General features: G+C 42.9%; 1 protein-coding gene across 1 annotated transcript; it reads right to left on the minus strand.

Annotated features, from left to right (window-relative positions):
- Positions 1-5,547: 5,547 nt before the first annotated feature.
- Positions 5,548-22,772, minus strand: THAP9 (THAP domain containing 9). The gene is made up of 10 exons (XM_075274026.1): positions 22,729-22,772; positions 19,220-19,311; positions 18,095-18,302; positions 16,795-16,947; positions 15,795-16,002; positions 14,870-15,023; positions 13,632-14,406; positions 9,948-10,120; positions 9,618-9,763; positions 5,548-7,255 (listed from the first exon to the last, which is right to left on the minus strand). The coding sequence occupies exons 2-10, from the start codon at positions 19,297-19,299 to the stop codon at positions 6,513-6,515; spliced, it is 2,640 nt and encodes an 879-aa protein (XP_075130127.1). The 5' UTR covers positions 19,300-19,311; positions 22,729-22,772; the 3' UTR covers positions 5,548-6,512.
- Between the last annotated feature and the right edge of the window lie 440 nt (positions 22,773-23,212).

Consider the following 23,212-nt stretch of genomic DNA (forward strand, 5'->3'; position numbering starts at 1 on the left):
CTACCCTTCACAATGCAAATACAGACCCGACACCCTGCGGGTCTGTATTCGCATTGTGAAGGCTAGACTGGTGTATGAGCTTGCACGCAGGGCCGGCGGCATCTCGCCGCTTGGCTTTGCATATGTGACCCCGGAGCGTAACAGCATCGCTTCTGCCGCTGCTGTCTTCATGCAGGACAGAAGCATAGCGATGTGCCTGTGCCGGCGTCTAACAGTCCCCAGCATCCGCCTATTACAGCGGATGCCGGGGAGTTAGATGCCGGCACAGGTGAAGCCAGCAACATCGCTATGCTTCTGCCCTGCATGAAGCCAGCAGCGGCAGAAGCGATGCTGTTATTCCGCTCTTCCGCCCCCCCCCCCCCGAATAGCAGCATCGCCTCTGCCGCTGCTGGCTTCATGCAGGGCAGAAGCATAGCGATGTTGCTGGCTTCACCTGTCCCCCAAAGGGTAAACTACCCCCCCCCCCCTCCAGGCTCGCTCCCGTGTACTTAGCCCCTCCTCCCTCCCCCCTGAGAGCAGGCAGACACATCACTTGACTCAGGTCAGGGCTGTGGCCACAAAAAAAATGAATAAAGTGAGATAGTGGCCAAACAAAGCAGATTTGCTGAAGCAATGTATTTAGGAAAAGTCTTACATTCACATTTACAAGCATTATAGATAGGATCCTTGTGACGGGACAACCCCTTTAAGTTTTCTTCAAGGAAAGGGGGATAAGCATAATGGGACAACCTCAACAACAATTTAATCGTTTCACCTTCCCCCAATTTTTAGTTTCAAAGGGAGTGTAAACGACTCTTTCCATACCTTATATCCCTGCCCTATTGGATTTCCTCAATCGTTCACAATGTTTCTGGGACCCCTTATCGACCCACCATCTCTGCTAGTATTTTCGCAGCTGCAGCCTTTCCTACAAGCCAGGCTTTGGGCCATCCTGAAAAGAGATCCCACAGAAAAAAACGTATTTATACTGTCCCTCCATCTGTAACTAATAGTCAATTTGCAGTCTCTGAAAAAAGGAAGAAGACGTGGCCATATGCCTTCCTGGAGCTCTTACAGTTTTCCTAGTATTATTACATACACATTTGGTAGCAGCTTTGTTGAACTTGGGAGCCAGCCACCACTGAGAAACTATATCAAACATTCAATCTTTAACCCCTTAAGGAGATGGCTCCATTTTTCAAAACTAACGAGCCCCAGCCGCGATCCCACTGCCGCTATTATTATACTCTCGGGGGGGGGGCTCTTTTCAGACCCCCGAGTATAATAATCGGAGCTCCAGGGGAGGTGAGAGAAAATAATAAACAGTTTTACTCACCTCTCCGGGATCCGATGTTAATCCTAGCCAGCTTCGGGCCTATATGCTAATATCCCAGACGTCACATGGCCTAGACGTATGGGGCATTATCATACAGGCCCAAAGCCTTATGGTAGCAGTAGCAGCCTGTTGCCATACAGGCCCAAATTTATAAGAACATTTCCCAAATTAATTTTATAGGGACCACATCAGTTCTGAAGGGGATTTAAAAAACTTTTTAGATTAGAATTCCAGTAATACAGACATTTAATCCTATAACTTAAACAGGGACGCACACAACACATGCTGAAGGGAAGGAGCGCTAGTTTTCAGGTGCCATGTCTCATTTGCAGTACAATGGAAACCCCCCCCCAAACTGATAATTTTGGGAATTACATCAAATCAAGGGGGCATAGTTAGCATTTTGACCACAGCTGTTTCACAGATTTTATTAACATTGGGACATGAAAATGAAAATTTTTTATTTTTCCCCAATAAAAATTCACTTTAGCCAAAATTTTTTCGTTTTCTGAAGGTGTCAAAGGAGAAAATGCACAACCTCACAAGCATATGAGAAATACCTCAAAAGCAGATGAGAACTGCTGTTTAAGCACAAGGCAGGTCACAAAAGATGAGGAACACCATTAAGTTTTTGGAGGGCAGCATCATTTTCAATTGCCATTTGTAGAGCCCCTAAGGTGCCAGTGCAATGGGTAGTACCGAGAAGTGACCTAAATAAAATAAATCAAGGGGTGTAATGATCATTTGACCCCAGATATTGCTTTATAAAAGAAATGTGAAACAGATGATGCAAAGTTTAAATTGAAATATTCCCAGATATGCTATTTCTGTGTCCAATATGTCATGGCCAGCTTGTGGCATACTAAAAAGTCAGCTCTCCATTTATTATGCTTGGCTTCCTAATTATGGAAACTCATTACATGCAGTCCTAATCTTTTGCCTTAAAATAGCTCAGAAACAAAAGACCACCATGTCCACTTGAGGCCTAATTTGGTTATTCACACTGCATTAGCTGGCAATTTCAGAGGCTCTGAGGTAAAGTTAAAAAGAACTGTCCCCCAAAATATGACCTCTATTTTAGAAACTACACCGCTAAAGACTTTATCAAAGGGTAAAATGAGCCTTTTGAGCCCAAGAGTGCTTCCCAAAAATTAGTGTGCAAAGTAATAATTAAAATTGGGTTTAAAAATATGCCATTGTGCCCACTTTGTATCAACAGACACATGAACTCCTACAATTTTGAGCAGGTTACCCCAGGTACAAAAAAAAGTTGTGTATGTAGGCGTAAACTGCTATTTGGGGACATCACAGGGCTTAGAAAAGACACTATGTTGTTTTGCATAGCCCCGGTGGTGTCAATAAAGTGGAATTTCTGAAGTAAAATTAAAAAATACTGTCCTCCAAAATATGACCATTTTGTAAAATACACTCCTAAATGAATTTATCAAGGGACATAGGGAGCATTTTTACTCCTTGAGTGCTGCATTAATTTATTTTCCAGAAATTAATGTGAAGCTGACTTTATCATCTTCTGGGAAGCATAATGATTGTATTTTTCTGTTGACTGTTTCTTTTGGTTAAGGGCTTTTTTTTTTTTTCTTTTTTGAAGGGACAATCTCTACTTTATATTGGTACGTTTTTGGCTACATATGATTTTTTTGGTCACCTTTCATTTCAAAATTTGTGAGGCAAGATTGCAAAAAAAATGTTATTTCTGGTGTTTTGTTCCTTTTTTCTGACCTTTCACCTTGTGGGTTAAATAATGTTTTTAGTTTAAATGTACATTTTTTTTATTTTTTAAAGTTTGTGTTTACTTTTTGTTGTTGACCAAATAGGAGACTTTAACTGATCTTTTGATCGCTGGTTCAGTATTACCGTATTTTTCGGACTATAAGACGCACTTTTTTCCCCCCAAATTTCGGAGGAAAATGAGGGTGCGTCTTATAGTCTGAATGTGGGTTTGCAGCATGGCCGCGCTACTGCCACCGCTGGTTTTCTTCAGCGGCAGGAGCGTGACAATCTGCAGGCCCCGGCAGCTAAGACAGTCCCCGGCATCTGCTGTAATAGACCGGCGGATGCCGGGGAGTGTCTTAGCTGCCGGGGCCTGCAGATTGCCACGCTACTGCCACCGCTGGTTTTCTTCAGCGGCAGGAGCGTGACAATACTGCAGGCCCCGGCAGCTAAGACACTCCCTGGCATCCGCCGGTCTATTACAGCAGATGCCGGGGACTGTCTTAGCTGCCGGGGCCTGCAGATTGCCGCGCTACTGCCGCTGAAGAAAACCAGCGGTGGCAGTAGCGCGGCCATGTTGCAAATCCGCTCCTCCTCCACAGGTCCCGGCAGTCAGTTAGCCCCCCCCACCGGCCCCATACCTTTAGTGATGCAGGCCGGCTCCTGCACGGCGAGGCCGCAGGAGCCGACCTGTTCCGATGACAGCCGGGAGCCTAATGAAGGCTCCGAGGCTTGTCATAGATATATATTACTATCGCGGCTGGTCTATGACCCTCCGCGATAGTAATGTATAGAATCTCCTATAGACGGCAATACACTTGTATTACCGTCTATGGGACTTGCAATCAAATGATTGCAGGTTCAAGCCCCCTAGGCGGGAGATATTAAAATAGTAAAAAAAAAAAAAAAAACACAAAAAAATATAATAAAAAATAAAATAAATAAAAGTTCACCTCCTTTCCCTAGAATACATATAAAAGTATAACATTACTGTGAAACATACACTTTAGGTATCCCTGTGTCTGAAAATGCCCGGTCTACTAATATTTTTATGTACAGTGAACGTCAAAATCAAAAGTGCTAAACTGCCGGGTTTTTCTCTCTGTTTTGCCTCTGAATTAAATAAAAGGTGATCTAAGCAATAAACATTTCCCAAAATGGTATATCTAAAAAGTACACCTGGCCCCACAAAAAAAACGCCCTATACATCCCCGTACAGCTGCAGGGTCACCTGTCAATGTGGCCTTGCAGCTGTTCCAAAACTACAACTCCCATATATTAAATATTTTACCATTTTTTGCCTGAAATTTTTTTTTCCCTATTTTTCTCCTCTAAAACCTGGGTGCGTCTTATAGTCCAGTGCCTCTTATAGTCCGCAAAATACGGTATATACTATACTAGGGCTGGCAATTATTTTTTTTTAATAACCAGAACTCTATTGGGAGGCTTTTTTTGGAGGCTGATTTTGAGGCGGATTCAGCGTCAAAAAACTCTGTGCGCACTGACCCTTATAATTTATATTAACAGCTCTGGATCTTGCCCTTTCATATTTCATCAAATGAGATTGGCACCTTTAGCCTAAAGCCCCACGTTGCAGAAACGCAGCTTTTTTTTTGTTGCAGTTTTTTGAGTCAAAGCCAGGAGTGGACTGAGTAGAAGGTTGATGAAGTATAAGAATTTCCTCTATATATCCTATTCCTTTCATAGCCATTCTTGGCGTTGACTTAAAAAAACGTAACAAAATCCGCAACAAAAAAAAGGTGCATTTCTGCAGTGTGGGGCCTTAGGCTAGGGCCCCACATTGCGGAAATGCAGCTTTTTTTGTTGTTACAGATTTTCCTGCAGCTTTACGGAGAGAGATGACAGACTCTGGTTTATTAGCAAACTGCAATTTGCTGAACGATTAGCAGTGAGTAGGTAGTGTCACTTGTCCTATAGGTCCTGGGTTAAGCAATGCTGGGAGGAATAAGTTCACATACCAGGGAAACAAAGCAGAATTTCTACAGCAATATATTTAGGAAAAGTCTTCAATTTACATAAGCTACAAGCATAGACAGGATCCTTGAGGTGGGATAACCCCTTTAAGGGAAATACTGCCCGTACAAGAACTATGTTTGCCGAATAGAATACATTTATGTGTATTTGGCTTTATGAGGAAGTTGTGAGGAGACTGCGGTTAGACAGCGTGCATTCAGCAGAGTTACTTTATATGCAGCCACACCCTTACAACAGTCCTGTAGAAAAACAAAACTAAATTGTTGCTTTTTTTAAATGGGGATTTAAAAATAAATAAAAATCTAAATTCCTAAATACCTCTAAGAAAATATATTGTGGTTCCATGTTATCAACTACAATTATTTTATTATGCACATAGGAATCCTATTAAAAATAATAGGTGAAAAATTAGAGAATATTCTGCCACTACAGAAATAAAAAAAGTACAAAATCCAAAGCCTCACCATTTACTACAAATAACAGTTTACTACATAAATGACACATTATTGTTTCCTCAGTTAGGTTGGAAACATTACTTAAAAAAAACATTAATAGCAATTTATTTTGTAGTTACATATTTTTACAGAGCCTACACGGCATTCAAATATGTTGCAAAAAGATACCAAGTTTTATTCAAGTATCACATAAGTAAGCGATAATTTTAACATAATAACTGAGTCTGACTCCCAAATGTTTCAGTCTAACCATCCTCTGTTAATCGGAGCTCTGTAGAAAAGCAAAATTGGAGTCTTAGACACTACTCTGGCCCAGGTCCAGTTTTGTTTCTCTACAGAGTCGCTATTGACAAATGTTGGTTAGACTGAAATGTTTAAGGAGAGGTCACACTACCATTATTAATGTCCGTTGCTGTCTTCCATCATAGCAAGATAGCAACTGACTTTAGTGATCACAGACTGATTCTGTGTCCGTTCCCATTGACACTAATGTAGTACTGCATACACAACTTTATCTTCCATTACAAAAGTAAACAAATATGACGTTTCTAGCTTGTTTTACAATATTGTCAATGTGAACGGACAAAGAATCAGTCTGTAAACATTCTATGTGACAGCTAATGTCCATTGCTGTCATTGTATGACAGAAGACAACAACGGATATTAGTAACAGTAGTGTGAACTATCCCTTAGGAGACAGAATCTGTTATTATTATAAACTTATTGCCTGGATTCTACCTATTTGATACTTGAATAAAACTTTTGTAGTTTTTCTACAATTCTTTCGATGGCTGTCAAGGGCCTTCTCACTGGCACCCATCAAAGAGACAATGTGCGGTACATCCTGTTACAGAGCCTACACATCCAGTCACGTATATGTTTTTCTTCAAATCAATGGGGTATGGTGAAATACATCTTTTGCTGCACTAAATTCTCTAGGTATCAGGACTATGCCCAAAAGGGTGGCAATATTCTTGACACTAGAATAAAGAGGCTCAAGCTGCTGTCTGACAATGTCATGTGGACACCAAATATGAAGTGAAGTAAAGCTCAAACGGTCTGGTTAGAGTCTGGTTCACAAGTTGTCTCTGTTGATAAGCCTGTTTTATACTATTAATATAGGGTTCTCTTAGTGCATAATATACAGATGTCAACAAACGCAATAGCTGAAAGTGATGATTGTCAATGCCCAGCTCAGTCTGTGTTATGTGTTCCTCCAGGTCAAAAATATCCATTGGTCCCAGTGTAGACAGTATATGGTGTTGCAGTCTCAGAGCAGATATCCTGCGTTTACATCTACTATATTTCAGTATATAACACAGTTCCTTTTCTGCTGTTTGAATGGTTCGGACTGTTCCATTTGACGGTACAAAATGAGCAATACCTCCATTAACTTGTAATAAGTGATAAGCACTTGTAAAATCCTGTGGGGCATTGCTGCTTACTAGAGCCCATCTGCACTTATTACAGGACAGTTGCTTAAAGACTTCTCTTACAACCCAGCCTGCCATGTACATTTCAGAATTCTGAAGTGTCACGTCCAACAAGCGGGATTGGTAGACATGACAGGAAAGTTTAATACTGTTATCTTCAAATGGATAAGAAATATGCTGCAGGGAACCAGTCAAACTATGGCCTGTGCTTGTTTGTAGAAAGCTCAGGTTATTCTCCATATTCGAATCAAGAAATCCACATTGTGACAACAGCTTCTCTATTTTATCATTTACGTCAAGCGCTGTAGGTCTTCCATATGAATCACCTAAAATGAAAGTTGGGAAAAAAGAATAAGAATAAATTCTAAGGCCTAAGAAGTGTTTCACCTTGGCATACCCTCTCATTGTACAACAAAGAACTAAAGTGTGGGTCACCAACCCAAGTAGATTTTGCCATGTGTTGGCAAAGCTGAACCTAAACGGAGGAAAAATTATTGGGGGTCAGGGCCGCCATCAGGAATTTTGGGGCCCCATACAGCCTAAGTGTCTGGGCCCCCCCATCCCGCCATTTTAAAACTACCTTATTTTGCGACATACCAATTCTGTATTACATTTCCCTTTATTTAGCAGCATTACAAGGCTTAATCAGATTCTATTTGCAGGTAAAATCTGCTACGTGTGACAGCGCCTATAGAGAGCCAACACCATCTATAAGAGCCCTCCTAATAAATCCTCGGCTTTTTCACATTGTGTTTTTGGCCTCCCTTGCCGGGATACGTTGGTAACCAGTCAGAATCAGCTGTCAACTTATCTCTGCACGAAGAACTGGCCATTAAAAAAAAAGGGGGGCCTGCAGTTCTCCGTGCAGGGATAAGTGGGGAGCTGATTGTGACTGGTTACCAACGTATCCCGGCAAGGGAGGCCAAAAACGCAACGTGAATACTCCTTTAAAGTGAAAGTCCCACCCCCAAACAGGCTGCTATGCTAGTAGCATAGCAGCCTACATCATTATTAATACAAAGCACACATACCTTTGGAGGTATTGTGTGCCTTGTAGTTCTCCAGCTAAACATATATTATTGCCCCAATTCCCTCTCCGCAGTGCTGCAACAACCCCCCCCCCTTCTAACATCTTCCCATTGCCCCCTGTACCCATACCTCCCAACTTTTGAAGAACCAAAAGAGGGACAAAATGTGCGGCGCGAAATTTAGCCCCACCCACTGTTATGTTAACTCCGCCCACTCATTAATTTTCCATTTGCCCGCACACTGTATAATCCTCCTACAGTCACCCGTAAATTATATGTCCCCCCTCCGTCTCTCCCCCAGCTTCATATACACCCTTCATCTGCCCCCAGATTCATGTCCCCTCCATTTCTGCCCACAGATTCAGGTCCCCACATCTCTTCCCCCAGATTCATGTCCCCCCATCTCTGCCCCCAGATTAATGTCCCCTCCATCTCTGCCCCCAGATTCATGTCCCCTCCATCTCTGCCCCCAGATTCATGTCCCCCCATCTCTGCCCCCAGATTCATGTGCCCTCCATCTCTGCCCCCAGATTCATGTCCCCTCCATCTCTGCCCCCAGATTCATGTCCCCTCCATCTCTGCCCCCAGTGTCATGTCCCTCCATCTCTGCCCCCAGATTCATGTCCCCTCCATCTCTGCCCCCAGATTCATGTCCCCTCCATCTCTGCCCCCAGATTCATGTCCCCTCCATCTCTGCCCCCAGTGTCATGTCCCTCCATCTCTGCCCCCAGATTCATGTCCCCTCCATCTCTGCCCCCAGTGTCATGCCGTCCTCTCCTTCATCTGCCCCCAGTTTCACGTTCCACATTACACTTACCTTCTCCTTCGTTTCCCCGCTGCTCTCTGCGCGCCTATCTCTCTTACTGGCGCACAGTTGTAGACGCGATGTGACGTCATCACATCGCGTCTACACTGCCGGGTAGCCGGCGGCAGCGGTGAAGCGAGGAGCTCACCTGTGTCAGCTCCTCACTTCGCCGCTGACGCATATGCGGCTGAAGTGAGGAGCTGACCTGTGTCAGCTCCTCGCTTTGCCGCCTCTCTTGCTGACACATATGCGGCTGAGCCGGGTTCCGGCTCAGCCGCATCTGTGTCAGCGAGAGAGGCTGTGTCAGCGAGAGAGGCGGCAGCGGCAAAGCGAGGAGCGTATGTGAAACAGGACATACAATGACTGCTGTCGGCGCCAGGGGGCCGGCACACGGTGGCGGGCCAAAACCGGGCCCCCCCATTTTTAAATTTGGCCGGGCCCCTGACGCCAGTAGCAGTAGTACTGGCCTATCGGCGGCCCTGTTGGGGGTGCCAGAGGTTGGATCATAAATGAACATAAAGTTATAGTATCTATTAGCAAAAATAAGAGGGGAATACTCCTAGAAACATTTAGTAAAGATAAGATAGTTCTTACCCTAATCCTCAGACAACTCCACTTTGCAAATGGCAATTTGTGGTTTTAAAATAAAATTATTGCATTTATCTTAAATTAGATGAAACTGATGCCCATAAGAGCATGAAAATATAATAATGCCACTGCAGCAATTTGGATTTAGAAAAATCTCATCTGCATGGGCATTGTATGCCCTATCTGTATAGCGACTTTGGCAACAGTTAAGGCTGTACCACAGCTCAGCTTTAGCTTTGACCAGACAAACCAAGTATGAAACATTACCTGTGCTTCTAATACAGTCAATGCACTCTCTGAGGTAAGTGGTCCTGAACCTATAAGTAGTGATGTAGTCATGATCCATGAGTAGGCGAGGTAACAACTCACTGAGCGAAGCAATATTCACCAGGAGACCGACAATACACCCAGCCCTATGAGGATAAAGAAGCATCAAGCTAAGGACACACACAACTGGATTTACTACTTCTCTTTGCGCCAATTAAATCTTTGAGACAAGGACATCAACGTGCATTTTATTTCAACTTTTCATGTTACATCAACAGAAAATAAAACTGAAATTTAATTCAAAATATTATCTTACTTGAATGTTTTTACCTCGAGGTTTGGAAAAGGAAGTCATTGTCGCATGTTGTAAGAGTCAATAAGTACTCGCGAGTTTCTTGCAGGACTTGCAGTTTTTGCTCTAAGTTATTGTGGTTTATGGGGCCTTTGTCATTTTGCAGTCTTACACTGCTGCTATTGTAGATATCAAATAGTCTACCTATAACCTACAAATAAAAACATAAAATAGTACCTTAGGAAACATACTAATAAGTAAATTCTAACAAAGAGTAGGCCAGGCCAGAGAACACAGTCACCATCGAACAGTTGTAAAATTCAATCTCTATAAAGGGCTCCATATTAAAGTATCAAGGCTTACAGTTATAAGGCGTGACTTTGGGTAGATAGGTAGTTTTTCCACCCAAAGCTGACCCCAGCATATGTATCAACAAGTAATGACTTTTTCTATGGTACCCCTCATTAGGGTGTTAGCTGCTGAAAAGTCTCTTTTATAACTCTAGAATGCAAATTTACCTTAACTAGTCATAGGATAAAGGAAACGGCTTCACCAAGTCATGCAGTCATTACGCTAAGTCATACCCCGAGAGGGCTGACAGTTAGGTGGGATATCAGGCTGACCTCCGACAATGAGGGACATGTCAGGCATGCTGCATAGGGTATGATTTAGAGCAATGACTGCATAAAGTAAGTTCTAAAAGCTTATTACCTGACTTTTCAGCAGCAGAAAGCCTTATAAGGGGCATCATAGGGCAGGTCATTACTTGATGCAGGATGTGCTGGGTGGAAAACACACCTGGCAGGTTTCCGTTAAAGAGGACCTTTCACCTCCTACACCAGTTCAAATTCATAGAATATTTTAATAGACCTTGCTTCACTGATTATAGCGAAGTTGGATTTTATTTGTTTCTCTAAACCCCCACCATTCCTGTGCAACAGGCGCAGTTTTGGTGCCTGATGTTCTACTTAAAGGGAGTCTGTCAGGCCAAAATTGCACACAAAGATAAAGACAGTACCTTGCATGACTTGAGACCAGGTTATACAAATAGTTTTTTTTTTATTGCAGATTACTGCCCTGTTGCTGGGATATTCTGAGTTTTATAAATATAAAATGAACTGACCCCAATTCCAGCCTATGTCCACCTACCACAAGATGAAAGACAGCCCTCTGTCCTTGCTCATGTTTCCGAAAGTTTTTAGCAAATGTTGTACATTGTACATGCTGTACACAGTGTATCTGGAAGCACAATACAGGTAGTCCTCAACTTACGATGTTGATCCGTTCCTACGCGGCATCTGTGAGGAGGCAGAGTCTAATATCGGACCACAATGGAGACTGCTGTGATCCGATCTTAGACTCTGCCTCCTCACAGACAAGCCTCCGGCAGAACCAGCGTTGATTGACCAAATGCTGTACACTGGCCAATCAATGCTGGTCAATGCATTTCTAAGTCCGCTCCCTCGTAACCGCAAGCTGCCAGCTCTCCTGACTAGCAAGGACGAGCCTGCTGCAGAACCAGTATTGATTTGCCGAATGCTATACACTGTATAGCATTCGGCAAATCAACACTGGTTCTGAATCGACTCTTTACTGAGAATAGCGATAGTACTTGATCGAATACTACTCGCTCATCTCTAGTCGTAACCATGAAACGTCGTAACCCGAGGACTACCTGTACATGTTACTAGTATAAGCAGCACTTCTGTGTGCACTGTGATGCCATCAGGCAATGTACTGCACTTGCCAAAGACTTTGGATAAAGGACAGCCTTATGTCCTTTCTTGTTTTTTTCAAACACGTTTGCAATTGATTGATTGGAAACAGTGGAGGCTAGAGAAAAAATTCCATCTGCATTAGAATCAGTGGAGCAGCACCTATTAACAGATGCTAAGAAGTGAAATTGATGGAGGTGGTGAAAGGTCTTCCTTAAAGGTATATTCTTATTCTAGACACATATGGTGTGACGATATATCCATAAATGTCTAAGATGCGAATGCCCCTTAACGTTGGAAAAAGAGAGAGTTGTGTACCTGCCACATAATCCTTTTCTTGTTGTTTTCACTGGGGGACAGAGCACCATAGGTATTAGCCTGGCTACTAGGAGACTGACATTAGGAAATAAAAAAAAAAAAAAAAAAAAAAAAACCTGTTGGCTTCACCTCTGGATCATAACTCTCTCACAGACACTGTGCTTACTCAGTTTGTACCACAGGAGTAGGAGAGAGAGAGAGAAAAAAAAAAAATAAGATCATGGAACCAACAGTCACCAAAATGTCATGAATCCGAAAAGAAGCAAAACAGCTCAGGCAGAAACAACAGAAAAAAAAACACAATCTGTCTCCCAGTGAAAGCAACAAGAAAAGGAGTTTACAGGAATTACAAAACTCCCTCTTTCTCACCTATTTCACTGGGGGACACAGCAACATGGGATGTCCTAAAGCAGTTCTAGAAGGTGGGAATTACATGGCCATGTGAATCACATAGCGCACAGCCTTTTGCAGAACCTTACAAGCTAAGCTGGCATCGGCAGAGTCCACAGAATGGATCTGGTAAAACTTTTGAAAGGACGGCTCCTGAAGCTTGAACGGGAAATACAAGGGTGCCTGGGGGAGATGCCTAAAACCGTTGACTAAACGGCCACCTGGGACAGCATCCATTCCAAAGTTTCCACCACAGACTGGTTAAGTCTGGCAAGGTCACCTATAACCTGGGAGAGGGAGATTGCCCAATCCAGGAATTGCTGAACAGCAGACAGGCCAGGAGGTTTCTGAACTAACTAAGGCAGAGAGAGCATATGAGCTCAGGCTGTCTGCATGACAAATTTTTATTTCAGCAGGCACACATAAAAAAATGTGACGGAACGAAAAGGGCATCAAGGGGCGAGTTGGATCTTCACAGGAGGACATGGCGGAGGAGACTCAGGGAAATTAGGGATAACCCGGAGGGTTAGCCTTCCAGACCATTGGAATATTGCGGCTCATCAACTGCTACAGAAACAGCTGCACAGAGGTGCTTTCCAAGGAGCAGAGAAAACTGTCAGGAAACTGTCCCATCATGAGAAAAAAAAAGTGATTCTGAGGATAGCAAAGACCCTCCCTTCAGAAATTGGCAGGCTCAGGACTTCAGGGTGGGCGGGATGTTTACCATGGCAGCCCCCTGGCCAACTGGATGGCCCCAGGCATAGCCAAAAGCCAGAAAATCCTGGTAAATGACGGGACTGGAGACTAGAGTAGAATTGTGGTGGGCTTAAAAAAAAGTACAGAGAGCCAGAAGAGGGGGTCCCATGGATCCCCCAGGGAGTGGACGGTCCCTACAATAGTTCCAACGTGGCAAGAAAGAACCAGGGCGCCGTTAGAGGATGGGGGGGTGTCATCCTCTAAAAGGAGACCCCTGTGTAAGGCCAGATGCTGTAAGTGAGCGCTGCGCCCACAGGGGCATACACAGTGAAGACCCCCCTGCACCTGAAAGAAAAATAAAAATGGTGAAAGACCAGAGTCAGTTTGTGTCTGCCTCCTACGGACACTAGGTTAAAACTGAGTAAGCACAGGGTCTGTGAGAGGGATATAGCCTAGAAGCAGAGCCAACAGGTTTATTTTCATCTCCTAGTGTCAGTCTCCTAACGGTCAGGCTAATACCCATGGTGCTGTGTCCCCAGTGAAATAGGTGAGAAATTACAATTCTTTTAAGAAAAATAATGAATAAAGTATTACCAGACATACCTGAATAAAGTTGATGATGGCCTGAGTACCATGAACATTTTCAGCATTTAATTCCTGAATAAACTGCAGTGCATTTGCAACAGTTTCACTCAGCTTGTTACACAGCAGTGTCATCTTCACAAGCTTCAGATCTCCCATTAGAGGAATTATTCTGGGTAGGTTCATTAAGTCTGTGATATACTGCCAAGTAATTATTCCTTCTGGGCTCAAGATGGAACCAAGCTCTTCTATCATATGGGTGATTGTCTGCATTTCATTGCCCACATCAAACACAACATAGTGCCTATAATCTCTATTGGGCAAGGAGAAGTGAGTCTGAAGCTCCCAGGGATCTGTAAATGCACAGCCAAGTATAGTGCACATTTCTTCATTAAGAGGATGTCTATCCATTGACACAGCAACCACTTCAAAACTGTTCTCACACAATTCGTGCAAAACATGAACAAGAAGTTGTTTTTGTGCTTGTGAGGTCAATGTTTTAACACAAAAATAAGCGATAGGGATGTTCCAGTGACCAACTACTCCACTTAGAGTGAACATCAGGACTTCATTAGCCACATCGTGGCTTCCACTTCCAGCCCCTACTTTGCCAAAGTTCACAAAACCCACAGGTTCATTTTTATGTGAGTCATAAGCAACACTTTGCTGAATCGAAAACGTACCCAAAGCAAGAGACACCTGGCTGTACAACTGCGGGTGAGTTTGTTTCTTCTGTATTAATGCTTTCAGGACTAGAGAATTAATTCCAGGGCCTCCCTGATTGGACTTCAACCACCTAAAATTATATGCATATACAGCAGTCAGTCAGACAGTAATAGCATAACAATGTTACGTAATGCAAATGGTCATCATGTTGTATGAAGAGGCAACATTCTGCACCACACCCACTGAATTTGCTCATGCATCATCTACCAGTTGGCTAAAGGTAACATATGAGTATCACAAACTTAAAAGTGTATTCTCATCTTAGTATTTTTGGCTATACGAAGGGCATAAGAGTGGCCCCATTCTCGAGATGCGAGACTGTGACCCAAAGGTGGCTTTAAGGGGGAGCTCACACTGCTATTTTTCCAGTTTGTATTGCTTGTTGAAAAGAATACCACAGAATGTTGCAATTCAATGTTATAAATCAAATGCAGAGGGATATGTCGCATAATAGATTAGTGCAGATCTTGTAGTTCTCTTGTAATACTATATACTACAATAGTATGAACAGTGCCTTTTTATTTTGTACTTACTGTCTAATTCTTCTTGGCCCTGGCAGTGGTAGTTTAGTTTCCTTCCTCAGGTACTTATACGCCAGAGGATCATTCAATTGCAAAGTCAAAGAAAACATGCGCTGCTGGGCAGAGTATTCTGATTCAGGCTTTTTGAAAAGTTCCAACGGGATGTCTAGTCAAGAAACGTAACAATTTATGTGTGAATCTTTTGATGATTTATTGTGGCTTGTATGTCAAAATTTGTGAGCATTTTGCTAAATAAATCTCCCCCACAGTGACAATAGGAACTAGAGTAATATTTTAATTTGCTTCTTAGAGGGAGTCACCAAAATTGCTTCTAAATCCTTTATATGGGTGTGTTCACACCTGTGCCCGGGTCTCCGTTATGCAGGTTTCTGTTTCCTGTCTGAAACTGGACAGGAGTCGGAAACCTGCAGTAATTTTTCAAGCCCATTCATTTGAATGGGTTTGAAAAGTGTCCGGCCGTGAGCGCCGGTCAGCGTCTTATGCTCCCCGCGGTGAGACCATTTTTTAAAATCGGACACAAAGTCGGACATGCAGGACTTTGTGTCCGGTTAAAAAAAAAAAAACGGTTTCGCTGCGGAGAGCACAAAACGCTCACCGGCGCTGACGGCTTGACAAGGTCTGTCGGGTTTCCGTCTTCTTTCTGCAGAAGACGGAAATCCGACAGACGGAGATCGGGCGCAGATGTGAACGAGCCCTATGCTGTTATTTAACTTAGTATCCATAAGCAAATTTCCTTTAAAACTGAGCTCAGAGAGACCACTACAAAAGAAATATATCAGTGCAACTCAAAGCAAAACAGTTTTACAGGTTTACAATTTCTAACCAACACTATTTTAAATAATTTCAACAGGAGGTTATGTTAGGTTTAGTGTATTATTTTTTTTTAATGATAACTTTTTCAGATGTTGGCTGTTACCTTCATAAGGTTGAAGAATATCAAGAAGCTCAGAGCTCAGCAAGTTTCTTTTGATAAGCTCCCGATATATACTAAGGCACGTCTGTCGTAATCGCTTTTCTCTGTCTTTTGCATTCCTAAGTTCCTTCTCTTTTTGCACTCTTGAATCTTCTGAAGCTTGAAGCTTCTTTTTTAGGGTATCAATATCCGGAATAAAGTACAGATGATCCTAGAAAACAACATAAATGCTAAAATATTTAAAAAAAATAATTAATTATTCGTCTGAAAATAACATATATGAAAATATGTTTATCAATGGAGCAAAAATACTAGAGAATCCATCAAGAGCTATTATACTTTACTTTGACATAACAGGCAAAAAACTGATTAATACTTTATACACGAATAGTTATGTACAGGTTTACAGCCTGAATGGGCACGTGTTCTCATTCATTGACCACAAAATAAATCTGGAAATAATGAGATATTGAAAAGGTAAAGTATGTTGGGAAGTTGAGGATCTTTTCACTTATACAATGATTCAACTTTATGCACACACACCTCATACTTTGTGACTGATCTCCAACTTGGATATAGGGGGATGTTTTAAGCCCCAAGTATAAAAGCACTTACCTGTTCACCGTTATCTGGGGATGGAATTGTCACCTTTATTAAAAGGGTTGTCCCGTCTCAAGGATCCTATCTATACTGGTAGCTTACAAGGCTTATACTGGTAGTCTGTAAGTAAACGCACAGACAACACAGAGTCTGTTCTGTACAAGAATCTGCATATTATCTGCTCTGCTTAAGTATTCTATATCAGGTTCAGAAGGGGGAGAAGAAATACAGGAAGTGAGAAGCAGACACTGCATACAGCCTGGCTTATCTGGCTTATACTCTGAGATGGGAGAACCCCTTTAAAAGGGATGGTTTAGTGACAGATTTTCTTGATGCCAAATAGATGTACAATGGAAAAATCTTAATATTCCCGTATTTCAGAAGCCAACTAATATTCACATACCTGTAACTGTGCTTGGTAGTACACACTAGCATCTGTGTTAAAAGGAATATTAACCACATCTGGTGCTCCATTTTCAACTTCAGTTACTATAAGAACATCATTGCTTGGTGGTGCAGATGTCTCTAAAATTTTATTTTCAGACACTTCAGCCTTCTAATAAAACAATAATTACATTTAAAATGGAAAAATATGAAAGCTGCATCAATGGTTAACTCATAATTTAAAGGGATCCGATCATTCACACACTATTTTTTCTAGGTACCACGTCGGAATAGCCTTAAGAAAGGCTATTCGTCTCCTACCTTTTGTCGTCTTCTCCGCGCCGCCCTTCGCCTACAATCCCGGTTCTTGTTGGTATGCAAATTAGCTCTCTCGCAGCACTGGGGACGGTCCCCAAAGCTCAAACAGAACTGGGGGCGTCCCCAATGCTGTGAGAGAACTCTCTCCAGCGCCGCCTCCATCTTCGTCAAGAGCGTCATATTCAGCCTCTTCTTCCAGCGGTGGCTTGTAACTTCTAGGCCTCGGGCCTTGGACAGAGCAGACTGCGCAGGCCCACAGGCCACGAGGAAATGGCGGCTTGCACAGTATCGTAAGAGGCCATTTCCTCGTGGCCTGTGGGCATGCGCAGTCTGCTCTGCCCAAGGCCCGGGGCCTAGAAGTTACAAGCCACCGCTGGAAGAAGAGGCTGAAGAGGACGCTCCTGAAAAAGATGGAGGCGGCGCTGGAGAGAGTTCTCTTACAACATTGGGGACGCCCCCAGTGCTGCGAGAGAGCTAATTTGTATACCGACAAGAACAGGGATTGTAGGCAAACGGCGGCACGGAGAAGACAACGAAAGGTAGGAGACGAATAGCCTTTCTTAAGGCTATTTCGACGTGGCACCTAGAAAAAATAGTGTTTAAATGATAGGATCCCTTTAATATATAATTGGTATTCTTTAAAATGAAGCATTTGCAGCCACTGTTTCTTATACATTATGGAAATACATTGTTATGGAAATTTTCTAGTATAACTTCTACTATATTTCTGTTGCCCAAAGCTGCACCTTTTATGGGTCGTGTAACGTGATTAAATTTAGGAAATCATAATAGAGATACCATTTATGCCAGCATATTCTAAGAATAGGGACAGAATAGGCTGTTGGATTGTATCCTACTATTGTTTTCTGTATAACTCAGAATCCCGCTGTTCATGCCGGAAATGCTTTAGATAAAAGAATATTATTGTTAATGGTGCAGATAATGTAACAAGAAAACAATTTAAAATGATTGTGCCCCAAATCGAAGAAAGGCGCATTTACCTGTGTGTCTTCTGGAAAATTAAATATGCTGGGTATGACATCATCCCTTAAGCGTTTTGTCTGCCCGGTAGTGTCAAAGCAACTTTGCTGAAAGTGAAGGCTACACAGTCGCTGGTATCTTGAAGGCATCCATAACTCACCCGTGCTTGTTGCTCTTTTCATAGCACGACACCATTTATCCAGCAAGGCAGGATTTGATCTGGGAAACCTTTAATAGATCACAGACAAAATAACATGCTACAACAAAGAAATTTCTTTATTTTTTTAAATTATTAGTTTTCAAAAAAATACTAAAATGAAGATCCTAGCAGCTGAAGCCTGTATTAGCTGTAGTAGAGCCAGGAACATTCGGTCTCACTTGCTTTTTAGGCCCAGCCCTTCTTTATGATTTTTGTAAATGTTCATTTTCTCTTTAAGTGGGCAAGCTCTTCCTATGGTGGACCTGAAGAGCTATGTGATGTGCTCTGACCAATGTCATGTTTTTCCCTGCTGCTACACTCCCCAAAGCTCATCCAGGCTGAGGCAGAGAGGCTATAGTATATAATTCTGGTGCTTTGCATTTACATAATGTGCCGAGCACGTGTAAACTGTGGGACAGCATGTTGCATATTATTGAGGACACATAATAGCCAAACGCATTTATGATGTTGTATATACCTATGAAATAGAGCATCCAGCTACTCAAAGGATGCACCCACAAAGCCTATTGGAATTGACCACCACAGAGTGTTACTATAAGGGTAGCAGGATTTGCACTTCCTATGGGTTTAAACAGTCAGTTCCCCTTCCACTTATTGGCGCCTGCAGTTGCTCATTACTTTGCACGATGAAAGAGAAGAATGCAATTTGGAGGAAGATCATAGAAAGGCCATGGAATTGAGGAAAAGACATAGTTGTTGATTGGAAACCAGAACATTCACAACCATTTCATGACCTAAACTCACTTGCTGCTGGAAGGGGTTAGTGGTGGAATGGGACCCCATAATTAATTGCCCAATTTTTGACAAGCCCCCTATCTGCTGAACTCTCTCTGAGGTTGGTGTTCCTGGTGGCATTGGGATCAATTCCATGTTTGCTATTGGGCACTATTCCTGATTTTAAGGCTCTGCAGAAAATCCCAGTTACCTGTGAAATGTTATTCCTTTCTCTCTGGCCTCCAGAGTATACCTTGATTTGCAGCCTGAGGCGGCACATGACACTGGCATCGTAGGGGCGTCCTAAGAAATATAACATATAACTGTCAATTGTCGAACAACCTATACAAGTTTTTATGGGTGTGGGTCTATGGGGCTATGAACTGCTTCTTGTCTCACTGTGTTATATCACCCTTTCCTAGCACTTATGCGGTACCCGTATTTCCTGCACTTTCTGCTACTTATCGCTGTAAAGGAAGTCTCTTCACTTACCCACATATCTGCTTATTATTAGACAGTGTTTTTCTAGAATGTGACCTTACTTTTTACTGTTCTGTTTCCACGTTCTATGGCAAAATATCTCCCTATATTATAAAAATGAATTTCTGTCTGTCTGTCTGTGCTCTAATGCGAACCAAACGACTGGACCGATCTTCACCAAATTTGGTACAGAGATACTTCAGATATCCGGGAAGGTTTAAGACGAGACTCCAACTCGCTCGGACGTACTGTTGCTGAGATACAGCATTCCAAACACAGTGCCCCCCCCCTTAGCCAATACAAACCTGCAAGACTTTCACTCATATTCCAACTGCAATACACATGGTCACTCCACATGCACAATACAACACTGATATCCAAACTGAGATACACACATCAGAGGATTAGATACACAGATCAGCACACAGTATCACATGCCAGAGGATTAGATACACGGGTCTGCACACAGTCCCACAAACCAGAGAATTAAATACGCGCTTCTGCACACAGTTCCACACACTGAAGGATTTGATACGTACATCTGCACACGGTTCCACATACCAAAGGATTAGATACAGGGGTCTACACACAGTTCCACACTCCAGAGGATTAGATACGCGCGTCTGCACACATTTGTACACGCCATAGGATTAGATACACGCGTCTTCACACAGTACCACATGCAGTAGGATTAGATACGCGCGTCTACACACAGTTCCACACGCCGAAGGATTAGATACGCACCTCTTCACACAATACCACACAGGGAAAGATTAGATACGTGTGTGTGCACACAGTACCTCACTTTGGAGGATTAGATACATGCCTCTGCACACAGTACCACAAGCCAGAGAATTAGATACGCGTCTCAGCACACAGTACCACATGGGGGAGGATTAGATACGCGCGTCTACACACAGTACCACATGCCATAGGATTATATACGCGCGTCTGCACACAGTACCACATGCTGGGGGATTGGATACATGAGTCTACACACAGTTCCACACACTGTAGGATTAGATACACACCTCTTCACACAATACCACACAGGGGAGGATTAGATACACGTGTCTTCACACAGTTGTACACGCCATAGGATTAGATACACGCGTCTGCACACAGTACCACATGCCGTAGGATTAGATACGTGCGTCTACACACAGTACCACATGGGGGAGGATTAGATACACGCGTCTGCACACAGTACCACATGCAGTAGGATTAGATACGCGACTCTTCACACAGTACCACACAGGGGAGGATTAGATACGTGTGCACACAGTATCACACTTTGGAGGATTAGATACATGCCTCTGCACACAGTACCACAAGCCAGAGAATTAGATACGCGTCTCAGCACACAGTATCACACGGAGGAGGATTAGATACGCGCCTCTTCACACAATACCAAACAGGGGAGGATTAGATACGTGCATCTGAACACAGTACCACAAGGGAGGATTAGATACAGGCCTCTGCATACAGTACCACATGCCAGAGAATTAGATACGCGTCTCAGCACACAGTTCCACATGGGGGAGGATTAGATATGCGCATCTGCACACAGTACCACACGCCAGAGTCATTAGATACGCTCGTCTGCACACAGTTTCACTTACTGGAGGATTAGATACGCGCCTCTTCACACAATATCACATGGGGAGGATTAGATATGTGCATCTGCACAAAGTACCACACCAACAAGAATTAGACACTTGCATCTAAACACAGTACTACACGGGGAAGGATTAGATACAGCTTTACTCCAGGTATCCATAACAACTGATCACAGGTTTTTCACTGACATCCAAAATGAGATACACATAATCACATTACGCTTATGGACATACACACAAACCACATACAAAATACACCAGTGCAAAATTGGACAATTCTTATGGGGCCAGTACACAAACATAAATTGTAATATACCCGTGCGAAGCCGGGTCCTCCCTCTAGTTCTTAATAAAAATACATGAGATATATTATGCAAGTGTTATCAAAGGGCTTTTCTTGGCTCTCCTACTCTAGTCATTCTGTACAGGACTGCAAGTGATCACCAAGTCATTTACTCAGCCAGCAGTATTTCCAGGATACAGTGGGCACACATGCCAACCACCACTCCATTCATATGGCAGTGTAAGAGTCCTGGATGCTCATCCCTGTGGATGGACCACTACTGATCATCCAGTTGTCCCCTATTCAGTGGACAACAATTCGGTCAGAGTTTGATTTTGTTTTCTACAGTATATATGAACCCATTTTTCGTGTACGTCATGTCAGAAATGCGGTCCGTGGCCGGCACGGATGCCAGAGGGGAGCAGTGAGGTAAAGGGGGAGTGGTAACAAGCGAAACATAGAGCTGTGCGAGTCCTGACTTGTGTTATTTCATCATTTCACTAAAACAGTTCAGGGATTTGATCAAATCACTTACTTTCTTTAGGGAAATGACCCAACAGAGTTATTATTTTAACATGTTCCAGGATTTGATCAAATCCCTAGTTTCATCATTTTCCTGCGATAGATTATGTGTTTGTATATATATAAACACACACACTGGAAATCAAGTGTTATGAGCACCTTTTTTTCAGAAATGTAATCTTTGCTCAGCAGTTGAGAATCTTTCATTGTGTCTACCCCATGCTACTAGGACAGTGTCCATCAAACAGTCTATCATCACGTTCCTGAACCATAGCAGTGATGTTACTGACCTAGGAGAAGGCATGTGCACTAGGATGAAATGCCAGAAAATGAGAAAATTGAGATTTAATGAATGTGGTTGAGGTGTATGGAAATTTAGAAATGTAACTGTATATAATATTATGTCAAATATATGACATTTTCCAGGGATTTGATCTGTTGCATGTTGAAACACTGCCTGTTTATTAAGACTTCACATGAGATTAGCTAATCCTCTTCCATTCACTTTAGATGGGCTCTCACATCTTCCCTTATAATAGCTTGTCACTGCAGACTGCTGGATTCTCGCCATAGCTGACACACACCTCACCACACTACTGTATTAGCACAGATGCTGGAAGAAATCCCTCATCACTACATTAGTTTCCAGTAGTCACTTTGCTCCACATATGACAGTATGGCGGTGCAGCTACCTGTCAATAAGCTGATAATTCCAGCTAGAAGAATCCTCACAACCCTGCGATATCACACCAAGGAATCGCATTCTACAATGGAGTACATGCCAGCCAAATAACGAATACAAACTTCACCACAAACCTTACAGAAGATGTTCCACCGTTTACCAACCAAAAGATGGCCGCCACACAACACATACAAAGAGGGCAAACTTCCCAATACCAAACACAGATGCTATTGCCATTTCCTTCCAGTACTAAATATGGCACTCGTGACGTCAATAATTTGGACCAATGGGAAGTGACGGAATGAAGACACTGGACCATAGAATTCTCCATCGACGTTCTCTGCTTCCGCCGGATAGTTGTCTGGCGCGCATGCGTATTTTGAGAACTGGCGCCAAGCGCGATGACGTTCTCTATAGGGGGTGGAACTTGGGTTGAAGTCTTGGCGCGTTTTCTGTGTATGGTTCGTCAGTGTGCAGTCGTCCAGGGCACCGTACACACTATCTCAGCCGACCCTAGGCAGCCTTCAAACCGGTATGTTGCTTTACAGAATCACCTGAACGACATAGCTGTGATCCTTGCAGGTGCATTATTTCTTATCTACGGTATATGCCGTGCTG

The sequence above is a fragment of the Leptodactylus fuscus genome, chromosome 5 (assembly GCF_031893055.1).
Source record: "Leptodactylus fuscus isolate aLepFus1 chromosome 5, aLepFus1.hap2, whole genome shotgun sequence".
NCBI lineage: Eukaryota > Metazoa > Chordata > Amphibia > Anura > Leptodactylidae > Leptodactylus > Leptodactylus fuscus.

Coding starts and splice junctions, on each gene's coding strand:
- THAP9 (XM_075274026.1), bottom strand. CDS start 19,299: ATGCCAGTGTCATGTGCCGCCTCAGGCTGCAAATCAAGGTATACTCTG. Junction 18,303..19,219: donor AAAGGAATAACATTTCACAG/GTAACTGGGATT, acceptor GATCTATTAAAG/GTTTCCCAGATCAAATCCTG. Junction 16,948..18,094: donor ATTTTCCAGAAGACACACAG/GTAAATGCGCCT, acceptor TTGTTTTATTAG/AAGGCTGAAGTGTCTGAAAA.